We start from the raw sequence: 11,982 nt of genomic DNA on the forward strand, positions 1-11,982 counted from the left end.
GGTTTACAGTGTAATTTGTGAGAGGGGACATTTTCTGAACTAAATGCTACTGCTTTGTATAGTTTCACATATATTAATATGGAGATTATTTCTGCTTTATTTTCAGCCACCAGTTTTAAAAAGAATATCACACTTGGGCTGCCTAACAACAGGATTTGATACTCTAGAACAACCTCTGGTCTTAGTGCAAACAGCTTGCAGGAACATAGGCCTGGAACTAGGAATAGATGTTTATTTAGCAATCAACTGTGCTGCTCATGAATTGATGGACTATGTAAGTCATTCTCAGTTAACTATGTTAATGGATTTTAAAGTAATGTTATTCAAATTATTAATTATTATCAGTATTGCAATAATATCTAGAGGCTCTAACCCAAGTATTTCTATACTGCATAACATATGTAACCAAAAGAAAGTCTCTGCTCCGATATACTAGGCTCTGAACAGTCAGCCCTACATAGTGTGCATGGTCCAAACCCAACAGAAATGTTACTGGATGGTGAATAGAAGGAAGCAAGTAGCAGAGAGACCACTCAACATTCTTCTCACCCCCTTGCGTACTGAGCAGCAGAGCTCTGTAGTAGTGTCTTCTTTGCATGACAGTGTAGGGACCAAGGGTCAACCCCTCCCTCACATGGGTAAACTGAAATTAAGCTTTATATGAAGAAAGGCACAATAGACTATGACAGCTATTCCAACTCATGGCCTTATATAGCAGCTGTGATCTGCCTTACAGAAACCCATGCAGTTTCATGATTGGGCCTTCAGAACTGAAATGCTAAAAAGCTGTCTGTGCCAGCCAGAATTCCACTTCTGAGATTTTACTGGTCATTTATTGTCCATTAACGCAGTTCAATCCAATTGACAAGTTACCATGCAAGTTAAACTGAATAAGGCAATTTAATTTCTCTTACAACCTAAACCACATCTGAATCCAAGTCTCCAGAAGCAAAAAGACTACTTCAGCTTCTGTGGTACCACTCCAATGCACAAATGAAATCTATTTTCATATTCTTCAAAGTATTCTTGCTTTGATGCATTCGTACCAGTCTTTTGTTTCTTTACTTTAATGTACTACATCTGTTGTTTTTTCAGGCGCGCACACCACAAAGCAGGGAGTTATTGCTTGGTACATTTTCAATATTGAGTAATCTTGAATACACTCAAAAGCCTTTCAATAATTGGCTGTCAGCATTTATATAATTCCCACTTTGGCAAGTTTTGGGGATCTAGTCAGATTTATGTACCTCATGTACCTCAATTGGGAATTCTGAAAAGTTTTCTTTTCTCTTGTTTAAGTTCAAAATCAATCTGGATGCTCTTTAGCTAGAAAAACATCAGTACAATTCTGTTTCTAACATTTTAGCAGCACTGTCAATGTCAGAACCATGTTACAAGCTAACAATGTATAATGGAAACCACATCCACTGGAACCAGCTTGGTACATACAAAGCCTACTTTAGGATGAACAGAACCTTAAATGAGAAAATACCAGGAAATGTCACAATCTTCAGGCTCTGTTAGTGTTGAAAACAAGGGCTTTTTGGTATAAATGTAACACTTTTTTTTTTTTTAACAATTCTTATATGCGATAGTGGTACAGTCTTTAAACATATAAAAATAATGAATCAGCCTTTCCCCCCCATCATGATATTTAAAAAAAAAAAAACTTTTCTGGGGGTGGGGGTGGGATAATACCTTGGAATTTTACAATACACTTGATTACTATTTTCCAGCATTTCCAGCAAATTTAAACCAGAAAGTTTAAATTTTTATGGAGTGCTTTGCATAAACAGTTAAGAGTGTCTGGGCTGAAATAGGGATGGTGTGGGGAACTGTATCTTTAAGAAGCTCTGTCATGCAACAATTGAAATTGGTGTTAAGTTAATACGGAGGCTTATCTTACACAAGGATGATCATTAAGGACTGACATTGATTGATGCAAACTTCTTAGTTTGGAGTGATTACTAACCGCCACAGAGTACCAGGAACAAAATGATCTAAGAAAATACCCACATGGAAAAATGGACAATTACAGGAGGTTTAAACAGCATTTCATACATGCAGGCAACTGCTAGCCTCAAAGACAGTCAGAAGGTGGCCTTATCTCTGACAAAAACTGATTTGGAAAAATTTGATGTTACCAGTATTTTTTATTTAACTTGGGTAGAGGAGGCTAAACGATGAAACTGTATTTTGTTTTACATAATGCTGCTCAGTTAGAGCACAGACACTGAATGAAGCAGCCCTGGGTCAGATTCAGTCTTGAATGATTACTGACACAATACAACATGCATTCCTTTATGGAGGGTTTTGTGGCCACTGGATCTGCATGACTGCCTTAGTAGTTTCTTACTACAAAATTGCTACCATTCTTATCTTTTATGCATTTTACTTGCAATTTTAGACAAAAGGAAAATATGAAACACTCACTGGAACACTCAAGAGTCCTGAAGAACTAGTTGATATGTATGTGGACCTGATTAATAAATATCCCTTTATTATTGCATTAGTAGATCCTCTGAGGAAAGAGGTAAGACATTTTTAGAGGACACCTTACCATCATTAAACTCTTCCTTAAATGCATATAGTTGCTGAGCCCGACAAAGACTTTTAGCAAGCTTTGAGATTTTGCCCTGGGCAACAGATAATAAAGCAAAACACACTGTGACTGAAATTCATTCCTCTGCATATTTATGCACTCTGTACAACCTACTTAGGTTCTCCCTGTCAGGGCATAACTAAATGCTGTTAGCTATCAGAACAGGTCATGTGAACTGAGTTTCTGGATAGAATGGGATATAAATCTAATAAATTACTAAGAAAACAAACAAACAAGAACTACAAGAGAAAGTTCACTGAGCTTGCACAGAAGACCCAGTAAGGGGCATTTTTCACTCTCTTGGAGAAAGATGCATAAATATTAGTATGAAAATGCGTTATACTTAATATCCAGCATTTGGTGGTAGTGGCTGTAAACTTACCATACTTTTGACATGACTTTTAATAGAAAATTAATCCTGATTGATATGGATAGTATGTGGATAGATTTACAGCATGTAAGAGGTTTTAAAAAAAATTACAGGAAAATGAAGTTCTAGCAGATTGGTTTTGCTTAGCCACTTCCATTTTAATTGCACATCCTTTCTTGTGCAATCAAGCAGATTTCAAAAACTATTTAAAAAGTGAAAGACTAGTTTTGTATCAGAAGAAAATCATTTGGATATAGCCATACATTCCTTACAATCATTTGATAATTAAGTAAATTGCTATGATATTATAACCACCAAAATCTACACTCACACTGCAACATAAAATTACATTTGAAAATACTGCTTAGAATTAAAAGGAGTGGTAGAACACTATTGATTAAAGTGCTGGTAAGATTAGAATTAAATAAAAAGGGTCAATAAATGATTATAGTTAATCAGAATATTATTAAGCAGGGGCAGGCAAACTTTTCTGGCTGTGGGCTGGAATGAACCATCCTGGGTCAGAGGTGGCTGGGTGCTGGAAGGTGGTTGCCACCACCGCTTACCCTGACAGCAGCATGGGGGGAACTCCTGCAATCTCTGAAGCTCCACGTCCATAGGCCAGATGCAATGGCTCCCTGGATCCTGCCCAGTGGCCTAAGGTTGTCAACCCCTGCTGGAAAGGAACGGATTTTGTAATTGTAAATATCAGCGGTTATAACATTTTTCCAGTTATGTAAATATTAAGGTTCACTGTCTTTCTGCAAGAAGGGGGAAAAAAACCTATAGATTGAGTCCCTCTTTATTTCATGGTTCTGCAGCCACACATTTAATATGGAATTCAAGCCTTACTGCATCAAAATCTAAAGTGTTCTGATACAATTAATGTAGGTTTTGATTCTTCATATTTGTGAGACTACCTTAAAATGTGAATTAAAGGTAAGCCAAAGCAGTGTAGTCTTTCTGAATCTGCCAGTAGCCTGAAACTAGTTCTGGGATGAATGAACTGCCTCATTCACCTCAGTGGAGTTATTTACTCCAAAGCTTAAAGGTAACAACTTAAACAACAAACATGTCAAGTTTCTTCACTGCTGATCATTCTATAGCAGGAATGTTACTCAGTTTTGCTTCTCCTGAAGTCACAAATTTACTTGTATACCTCCTCAGATTCTGGAAGCCCACATTGTTCCCTGCCTAGTTTCCACCAATCCCTCTGATATTCACTGACTTGCATTTCCAGTATCGAAAACTAAGGGTAGCCAAAATAGTTTAGTATTAAGAAACAATAATTTAGCAAACTTATAACACAGGTTTCCTATAAATATTCAAATGCTTGAGAATCAGTACTAATCTGGTCCATATTCAGCAATCTGTTCTTATACAACTAAATACTTAAGTGAGGCTACGAACAGAGGTTGTTCATGTTGTGGCATCGGCTCTGCTATGATGACTCCTGACAAGTGATCAGATTGATCAGCAGAATCAGACATTGCCAGGGCATTTGTCCTGCAGGGGTGCACCCAAGCTGCTCCCAGGGCTTCAGGGGTCTGATCCTGCAGGACAGTGGCCCCCAGGTGCTGCACCCTGACCCTGGGTGTGTGTCTGGAAACAGGGAACCTGCACTGAAGACATGTGTCCTGGGAATTTCCTCTGCAGGTGGATTCTTGGGGAATGTTTCTGCAAGTGGGGAAGCGAGTAGGGTCTAGGCACAGCAGCATGAAATGTGCCTTGGTAAATTCCCTTTAGGGGATTCTTGGGGCATGTGTCTGCAAGTGGGGGAGCAGGTTTCCCCTGCTTGCAGACACATTAGCATGAAATGTGTGCCCTGGGAATCACCAGGTTGTGCCTGCAATGAGGGAACAGATGTCCTCCCCTAAGGCGTCACAAACTGTAACTAGGTTTGGCTGCACAGACATTTTTGGGTAACTGGCGTGCGACAAAGGGCAGGGATGTCTGTTCACTTGCAACTTGTGCTGTTGTAAACATTTTTATGGTAGAACAAGGCTGATGTCTGTTTGCACTTTAAGTGTTTGCTGCATGTTAGGCATATCCTTAAAGTGCCATTAGCTCCAGTGTGACTTAAGCATGTACTTAAATGCTTTGTGAACTGCAGGCCTACATAGTGCACATTTTTAGTATATTCACCCTTCTTGCATGAACTGAAGAAATTCAGAAATCTTAAATCTTAGAATTTAGAAGTCACATAATTGGTGAACACAAAAAGGAGAAAGTTAATTTGTAAGCTAGCTGTCAAAAACCCTTTGTTACTGACAATAAGTGTGTGTGTGTGAGGGTGGGGGAACAATTCTGTAATACATGGACAGTCCACTAAATACAAAAACTACTAGAAATATAAAACGTACCAAAAGAGAACTTTGGAAATTGTCTGTTCCCATGAGTGTCCCTGTAGATCTGATCTTCTTGTCTTAATGTGTGTCACTGATTCTATACTTTTTTGTTCCATATCATTACTATTTAATGATCTGGCATTTAAATAAATAATCACAAGTGAAAGTTATTTTGTTTTACACTGGATCAAGTGACTGAAATCTAGAATTTATTATAATATATTAAGTAAGATTTTTTGCTTCTGTCTTAAATTCTGTCCCCTAACAAAACCCTGTAAGCCAAAGAAAATGCCAGTGTTATATTTTATTTGCCTCCATTTAGTGAAAATACTACCTTTTCTGTGTGAGAGATTGGTATCCCAAGGTAAAATTCCAGCTTCATTGGAGTTAGTGGCAGTTTTACCATCACCACAGTGTGGTCAGAATTTAATCTATGTAAATATATATGTAGCGCTGAAATGAATCCTTTAACTTCTAATAGTTTAATTTTACTGTTTACACAGGACTGCCAGCAGTGGAGTAATATATGTAATGTGCTTGGTTCCAAATGCTACCTGATTGCAGAAAATGCATCTAAAATTATTTCTAAACTTGTAATAAACCAAAATATACAAGTACCAAAATGCAGTGGTCTTACAGTAAAATATACAAACCAAACCACAATAACAGATCTGATAGAACTTACAAGAATTCTAGATGGTGAGTAGTGAAAAAGTCTGAATTTCAAACCCTATAGTAGCCACATTGTGCCCTCCCAATGATTCACTTTCAAATATTTAAACATTTTATACCTAAATACAGCAACTGGCAATTTAGGGCATATTCATTACAAGAATCTAAAATTCATGGCCTGATTACCAGGTATACTTAGGAGTTTGTGTATTTTGAAAATGCCAAAGGAATTCTTAAAATTGCTTCCAGGGCTTCAATTAACAAAGCAGCTTGGGGACAGGGGGACAGTATGCATATCATAAAAGCATTTGTATTTTCAAGGTATGGCCAAATTTTATATATTCAAATACCAGAATTAACTAAAACAGGTAAGCAAGCAAACAAACAGAAACTTGAGGAGGGGAAAATTTTGGGTTTGTTTTTTAATTAGTGATAAAAATTGTTCCACAAATACAATCTACGTAGAAATTATTCTAGGTTAATGATGCGTGTTCATTATTTTTTCTTAATGTTTATGTCAGTGTACATTTGTCATTCTAAGTGTGTTCTGTATGTGTTCCTAGAAATTTTCTGTCAAATATATTCTTGAAACCCCTAATCTCCTTCTAAGAAAATAAAATCCCATGTGTCAAAATGAGCGAATAATGTATTTCAGAACTTTTTTCACAAAAGGTGTGGGACATTTTTCATTGTGAAGAAAAAAAAAAAAAAATCAGTGCTGCAATGCTAGGGAATGCATTTAGAATTCAGTACACAGAGTATTTGACCTTCTGGAATACATTCCTAGAACGATCAACTTGGCCTATAGTCATTATAACAATCAAGGGAGAACTGTTAGGGGTGCCCTAAACTAGGCCAAAAAGGTAAAAGAAATAATATAAATGCAAACAAATGTTTCATTGCAAGTATTAAACTGGTGCCTGCCGTTTACATTTCTATAAAGGGTATTAGTTTGCCTTCCTCTGTTTATATTTAACCTTAAAAAGACCCAAAGGATTAACAATGTATAAAAAGTAAAATCTATTTCTTTGTAAAATATATTAAATATTTACTAATGAAGACTACAAATTCCCATTATATATAGGACAAAGACATATTACCATATTAGGAAGTCCAGATGGAGAATCTTCTGATGATAGTCTTGTAGATCTGGTAAGTACAGAAATCTGTTCTACAGCAGAATTGCTAAAACACTGCTTTTATCATGAACTGGTATTTAGGAAAAAGGCTGTCTCTGTGTGAGAAAGACACATAACCTTTTGTGAAATGGCCTTTTTTCTAGAAAGTCACCTCTTACCAGGGTTAATCTTGAAACTTAAAAATAAATTCAAATAAAATAATAAAGGAAAATTCCCACAGCAGGCTACAGGGAATAGCATGTTATCTATTTGCTTGCATTAGTTGGTGGAAAAATGTAAGAGAATTACTCAAAATATTTCTGAACAGTAATAATGCTTTGTATAGAAAGTCTTAATTAACTCTAATCTTTTTGTACTGAAACTGCATTTGGAAATAAAGTCTCATTTCTTATTAAAGTGAAAATTAATGTGCAAACCCATCCAAATCTCTCATTAAAGGAGGGTTTTATTTCCACATAGAGACGAGGAATACTGTTGAGCTTTAGGTTTAGAGCTAGGACACCAAATTAAATAGCTTGGAATGAAATGACTTCACTCCTTTAACTATGGAGTTTTTAAAACATGCACTTTCTTGTCCTAAGGCTGTTGGACTGGGCGCCAGGTTTATCAAGTTGGGAGGTCTTTCCCGTGGAGAGAGGGTGACCAAATACAACCGCCTTCTTGCTATAGAGGAAGAACTGGCCAAGAATGGAGCGCTGCGTATGAGCTTCTTTCTTGCATTGTTTTCAGCTTGCAATGAATAAGAGAACAAAGATTGGAGGAAGAATGATTGAAACTGCTCCATGGGAGGGAAGGGGAATCAAAAGACCAGAAATAAGCAGCGACAAAAACGCTTAGGATAGCACTTGCCACAATGTATATTCTTGTCGTCCTAATGGATTGTCTGTTTACCTGAATGCTAATATAGATCTTTTCTTAGATAGTAGTCAACGTCAGGTTTTCCAGCAAAATTAACTGGCTGGAATTTTTCAGCCCCTGGTGCATACATGCATCAAGAAATAAAAATAAATTAAGGGTATTTTAGCTCCAGGACAGATGTACATTTAGAATTCAATTCACAACCCATTTCACTGTAACACACCTTACCAATATTAGGTTCACAAAATTAAAGTTGCATAAATAAGTTAGAAAGTGTTAAAAGTTGTAGGCGTAGCAGCGGCAGAGGGAGTTTGAGTAGGGAGGGGATTGGCATATAACGGGGAAGAGCAGTGAGAACTGTGGGGGGGAAATAAAAAGTGGAGGGGAATGGAGCTGTTGGGGTGGGAGAGGAAGATGAAGAGGAAGGATGCTGTGATGCAAAAGCAGAGTATGGTGACAAGTATCGTTTGAGTGGAGATGGACAAAACTAGAAAAGGTAGTTTCTTGAAGTTTCACAAACTAAAGCCACTATGGACAGATCCTGGCCCCCCCGCAAAAAATGCAATCACAGTGCACTGCTGCACCTGCATTTGGCCCCATGAGGTCACATTTTTAAAGGTATTTAGGTTTTAAAAGCTGCAGACAAGCACTTTTGGAAATCCCACTGGGTGCCCAACTCCCTTTGAAATCACTAGGAGCCTGGCATCCATGTGCCTCTGAAATCCTTCTGGGCACCTAGGCATATCTTTTAAAGCCTACATACCTTTAAAATGCGGCCTTTGCTGCTCTGTCAGTTGCAGAATTGGGCCCAAGGGAGATGCTGAATTTTTGCTAACACTAACATCAAAAATTTGCTGTTAAGGATATGTGCTAATATCCTTTACATTAAGCATGTGATGCATTTATCACTTGGACATTTTAAACTGGAAAAGCACAAGAGTTTGTTTTGAACAAACCTGTTTCAATTAGGAGAACTTATTTTTTTCTGTCCCCATTCCAGGTTCAGGAGAATATCTTGAATTTGTTGATTTTGCTGAAGAAACAGAACTTGATGCACTTCCTCCAACAGAGCAGGGCCAGATGCTTCCCCAGCCTGCCCAGCCATCACTGGCTGAGAGCTAGGACTCTTCTCTCACAGGACAGCACACTCCACCTGACCTGCTGGATGCATCAGCATCACTTCAATGGATTTGGAGCCAGAGCAATTAATAGTCTGGTCCTGCAAAGTGCTAAGAACCCTCAGCTGCCAGTGAAGTCGATTGGAACTGGGAGGCCACAGCACCTCAGGAGATGGACTAAATTTCAGGGTTTATGTTCTGATATGTCATTAGATTGACAAGGGAAATCCACACACTTATACAGAGCCTTCTTGGACACTCTGTGAAGTGACAAGGTCCCTTCATGCAGATACAACAGTAGTATCAGGTTTTTACAGACAACCTATACTTAGGGCAATAGTAAACCAGACTTGAATCCTTGTATTCATATTAAGTTTGATCTGTTACTTTTATCTAACAAATTATTTTAAATACCTCCAAATTCAGCTATGACTTTCAATTTTCATTCCTACTCACCCATACAGTACTGTTTTTACAGGTGTTTAGTCTAGGAATAATTAAGGCTGAAGTATATGTTGGTGCATGCATTTTAGGCAGGGTAAATGTGCAACACACAACTCATTCCAGCAAGCAAGTAGTTTCTTATCCTGCATATCCCTCAATACAGTTAAATACTTGTGAATACTTTGAGTGAAATATTTTAAAGCCACTCTAACCTGACCTCTTCATGTACTCACTGGAGTATTGCCTTCAATGGGAACAGTGCTAAGCTGTTAATGAGCATTTTTTGATACTTTCATCTGCCATCTCAAACAACAGTTTGTGATACAATACTGGATGTTTTAATAAAGGCTCAGCTTCTCTAAGCTTTGGTATTTAAACAAATGTCTGTTGTTATATAAGGTTTTACTTGTCTGTAGAGATGTGAAGACAAACATTTAAGAAAAACAAAAAAACAGAGGTGCTTTGTCCAACACTTTCTCAATACTTCTCTTATGTCTAGTCCAGAAGAAAAACATACTTATTCCAGCAACTGATGGCTAGCTATGCCACTGCAAACCCCATGCATAGAATAAAGGTAGAAATTTGCTCTAGAGGACAAAAAGCTTACCCCAGTCTGAATTAGTGAATAACAAAACAACTTCACAATGTTTGGGAAACTGTCAGTAATCTTTTTAATAAGCAACGATGAAAAGATAAATAATTTTATATTGGAGCGTAACAGAAATAGTCCAAGTAAAAGAAATATTTTTTTAAAAACTTCTGTTTTAGAATAATTTCCAGTTAACATATACAACAATAAAAATTTGAGGAAAAATACATTTATAAAATGTCATGTTTTAAATTCAGGATAACACAAGTGCAAAACCAACTCTTAGAAAAAGCCACTGAAATGCAGATATACAATCAAATGATAGACAAATTTCCCCTAATTTAGGAAATACACTTAGTTAGATAATTAGATCAACCCCAATGTTGTTTTTTTAATCAAACATGCACCAAGAAAAAAAGAGCATAACAGCCATACTCACTACTATCAGCTTTGGAAGAGATGCACCAGACAACTACATGCAGAGCCACACTAACAAACTGAGCACATTCATCCTTAATAGTTAAAATACTATCACCATTTCATTAAGCAAAAAACCAGAGCATTCAAGTACATCACCACTCAAGTTTCAGTAACACCAATCTTTAAGGTAAAAATCCCTGATTATATTTGTGTCTTCAATGTACTCAAGTGAAATATTGTGTTTGCTTTTACAAGCCTCTCTGGAATATGGATTGGCATCGAAGCAAGTAAATTATGTACCTGTCAATTGAACTCCATTGGAAAGGACTCTGATAAAGGGTGGTACTTGTGCTCTCATCTACCAACACAACTCATGTCACCGCAGTACACAACAGTTTACAGGAATTAAGTCAAAAGTTTATTTGTTAGCGATACTGGGCCTGATCCTGAAATTCTTCATCTCGAGTACAAATCAACAGTAGGATTGGCAAAGAGCCCCAACCTTGTACACATTGATTTGCACCGTCCTTAATCACAAGAGCTCAGTGTAATTTATGCAATATAACAGTGCCTGGATGCTCCAAACACATCAGGTTCCCATTGCGCTAAGTGCTGTACAAAGAAATAATAAGAGCCTTTGCTCTAAAGAGCTTTCAGTGTAAAGAGGAGCATTTGCTTGACTTTCCAAACCGCTATGTTTAAAGATCATCATCAAAACTCCTGATACAAAACTAGCATGCTGCACTGCCTGCTTTCACTAACTGTGTCAACTCAGTACTGGCAGAAAAAAATAAACCCATGTTTTGATGCAGAAATTCTGTACTTGTGCTTTACTATTCAACAAAATGGCCCACGTGAACATATCAGAAAGGAGATCAACAGAGCCCCCTATTAAATAGGTATCAAAGATATTTTAAGGCAGTGTCTTGAGTGGATTTTTGTTGGGCTCAGTCCAATATTTTTGTGCAATTGTCGCCTCCGGGTCTATCCAAAGCCCACTGAAGTCAGTGGGGGCCTTTCCAGTGACAGCAGCGAGCTTCAGATCAGACTGTTACTGGCCTTTGCAAAGTGTCTTTTCATTAAAATAAGTAAATGTTAACAATATTTTAAAAGAATCCAAGTAACATATTTAAGATGATAGTATGCATACACAAGACCAAAATAGAAAGAAAGGATTTTGAATTGTATACACGAGGGTCAGCCTGGAAGGATCACTGTTTCTTTTTCCCTCAGCCAAATATGATTGAAAAAATATTAAACTTGCACAGAACATTTCTACATCGTTGCCAAACGCAGATATTTTTCAACAGCGTTTCCTTCTCTGTCAATGGCTATTTCCAACTGGTGAACAAAGCCATGCATCCTGACATTGGAAAAGTCCTTGTCCTTGTATAGCCCCTATCATACAGTAGCCATGGCTGC

General features: G+C 37.4%; 1 protein-coding gene across 3 annotated transcripts in view; it reads left to right on the forward strand.

Annotated features, from left to right (window-relative positions):
• Positions 1 to 11,367, forward strand: part of ENO4 (enolase family member 4) — a 36,756-nt gene extending 25,389 nt beyond the window's left edge. For all 3 annotated transcript variants that reach the window (XM_019502892.1, XM_019502891.1, XM_019502893.1), the window contains 6 exons: positions 107 to 274; positions 2,408 to 2,533; positions 5,824 to 6,019; positions 7,077 to 7,144; positions 7,713 to 7,830; positions 8,990 to 11,367. In XM_019502892.1, coding sequence (XP_019358437.1) covers positions 107 to 274; positions 2,408 to 2,533; positions 5,824 to 6,019; positions 7,077 to 7,144; positions 7,713 to 7,830; positions 8,990 to 9,111 — 798 coding nt within the window. In that variant the 3' untranslated portion in view covers positions 9,112 to 11,367. The remainder of the gene's footprint in view (positions 1 to 106; positions 275 to 2,407; positions 2,534 to 5,823; positions 6,020 to 7,076; positions 7,145 to 7,712; positions 7,831 to 8,989) is intronic.
• The last annotated feature ends 615 nt before the right edge of the window (positions 11,368 to 11,982 follow it).

Source organism: Gavialis gangeticus, unplaced genomic scaffold (assembly GCF_001723915.1).
Source record: "Gavialis gangeticus isolate Ggan-Ray unplaced genomic scaffold, GavGan_comp1, whole genome shotgun sequence".
Lineage (NCBI taxonomy): Eukaryota > Metazoa > Chordata > Crocodylia > Gavialidae > Gavialis > Gavialis gangeticus.